The 1,799-nt window shown below is 28.2% G+C and overlaps 1 protein-coding gene across 1 annotated transcript in view; it reads left to right on the top strand.

Annotated features, from left to right (window-relative positions):
- Positions 1 to 504: 504 nt before the first annotated feature.
- The window catches only part of LOAG_18650 (hypothetical protein), a gene marked incomplete at both ends in the record, with an annotated part of 2,706 nt that continues 1,411 nt past the window's right edge, over positions 505 to 1,799 (top strand). The window contains one exon of the mRNA XM_020451314.1: positions 505 to 975. Coding sequence (XP_020304913.1) covers positions 505 to 975 — 471 coding nt within the window. The remainder of the gene's footprint in view (positions 976 to 1,799) is intronic.

Here is a 1,799-nt window from a genome sequence, read left to right as displayed (position 1 = left end):
GGGGAAGTTTCTAAAAAAATAAAAAAAAACTTTTTTGCTTTTTCAAAATTTCATACTTTTGCTTTTTTTTTCCTTTCAAAAATTTCGTTTTATTACGAATATACTTTTTTGATGTTATTTTTGCATTTGAATGCTGATTGATTATTATCCCACAACGATGACAGTTTTTCTTTTTTTTTTTTTTTGCGGATAAATTCATCATGATTTAGGAAGTGTTCCCTATCTACTTTCGTGTTTTTTTTTTTTTTTAGAAATATGAAATATTACTATCGAAATGTTACAATACATATTTTCATGTTGTAATTTTTAATATCAAATAGCATATTAGTTATTATTAACTCGAAAATATTTCTGCATTTTTGCGCAAAAAGCTTTTTTTTTCTTACGAATAATAGAAAATTTTTAGGCGGAAATTTTTGTAATTATATTATTCTATAAATTTTAACGAAATTGGATGAAAAATAAAGTAAAAATAAGGAAGGAAATAATTTGGCGAAAAGAAGAATGTCATCAAGAATACGACATGTAATCACCAATGATAATCCGGAAACACTGGCTATATCACAATTTTATGCTAATTATTGTAATCCAACAATTACGGCAATATCAGTAACAACAACAACAACGACAACAACAACAACAACAACAACAACAACAGCAGGAACAACAACAACAACAACAACAACAACAACAACAACAACAACAACAACAACAACAGCAGGAACAACAACAACAACAGCACCAGGAACAACATCAGTACTACTACCAAAAGTGACAACAACACGATTGGGAAGTAAACAATCTGAATCGTGCATTTTTCAAGAAATCGTAGAATTTTGCAAAACGTGGGATTCAGCCATTCATCGTTTGTCACTTCCCATTGTCACTCATCACCCAGAATTTCATTTTATTATTCCGATTGTTAATCATCGAAGATCAACGGCAAAAGACACTTCATTTCCGGATCTTACGCAGGTTTCATTTCATTTATGTATATGGACTTCTATAAATAATTCATGAAAAGGAATGCAAAATAAGGATTGATAAGAAAATCAATTCAATCAATCAATCAGTAATAATCGATTTATGGATAGATAAAAAGAATCGATATTGTTCATACTTTATATTCTTTAATCCAATCTATTACCTATCTATTTATACATACTGATATTTCTGCCAGCCATAATTTAGCCAATGATTCTGCTTAGCTTATAGCTATTCGTAATAATAATTGTGGCCATTTGCAAAAATGCTTAGGTTATGGTTCCATATATGACTGGAAAATTGAAAAATTCATTCCTATTTTATAATGAAAAAAAAAAAAAACAAGGGCCATCTATATTTATATTCATAAAATATATCAATCTATATACATTCTGCGCTCTATCTATATTGGTATGTATCTGTTAGTCCACATTTTTTTTTAAGGGTAGAATATGAGGGATGCAAGGTAGAATTGAACAAATTCCTTTCATGTTTTGTAGCCTTGTTGTTGTTGTTGTTGAGAGGTGATGATTATTTGTGAGAAGGCTTTTTATCATGATACATCATGATTTTCCCGCGTAGTTTACTGATTGAGAATGATTACTATCGTATGGCGATATTATTTTTCTTTTTAAATGATTAAATTACTTTTTGCGTATATTCTTAAGCATATTTTTTAAATTTACACATATAATTATTCTTGGTTTATCGTTTCTTTTATCGATTATCAGGCTATATTTTGTTTTTTTTTTTTTTTTTTTTAAAGTAATAGATCAGAAAGGAAACATACGGTACGATTATCAATGATATTATAT

The sequence above is a fragment of the Loa loa genome (assembly GCF_000183805.2).
Source record: "Loa loa unplaced genomic scaffold supercont3.422, whole genome shotgun sequence".
Taxonomy (NCBI): domain Eukaryota; kingdom Metazoa; phylum Nematoda; class Chromadorea; order Rhabditida; family Onchocercidae; genus Loa; species Loa loa.
Note: the sequence above shows the minus strand (reverse complement) of the source record. Positions and strands in the feature narration are given on the sequence as shown.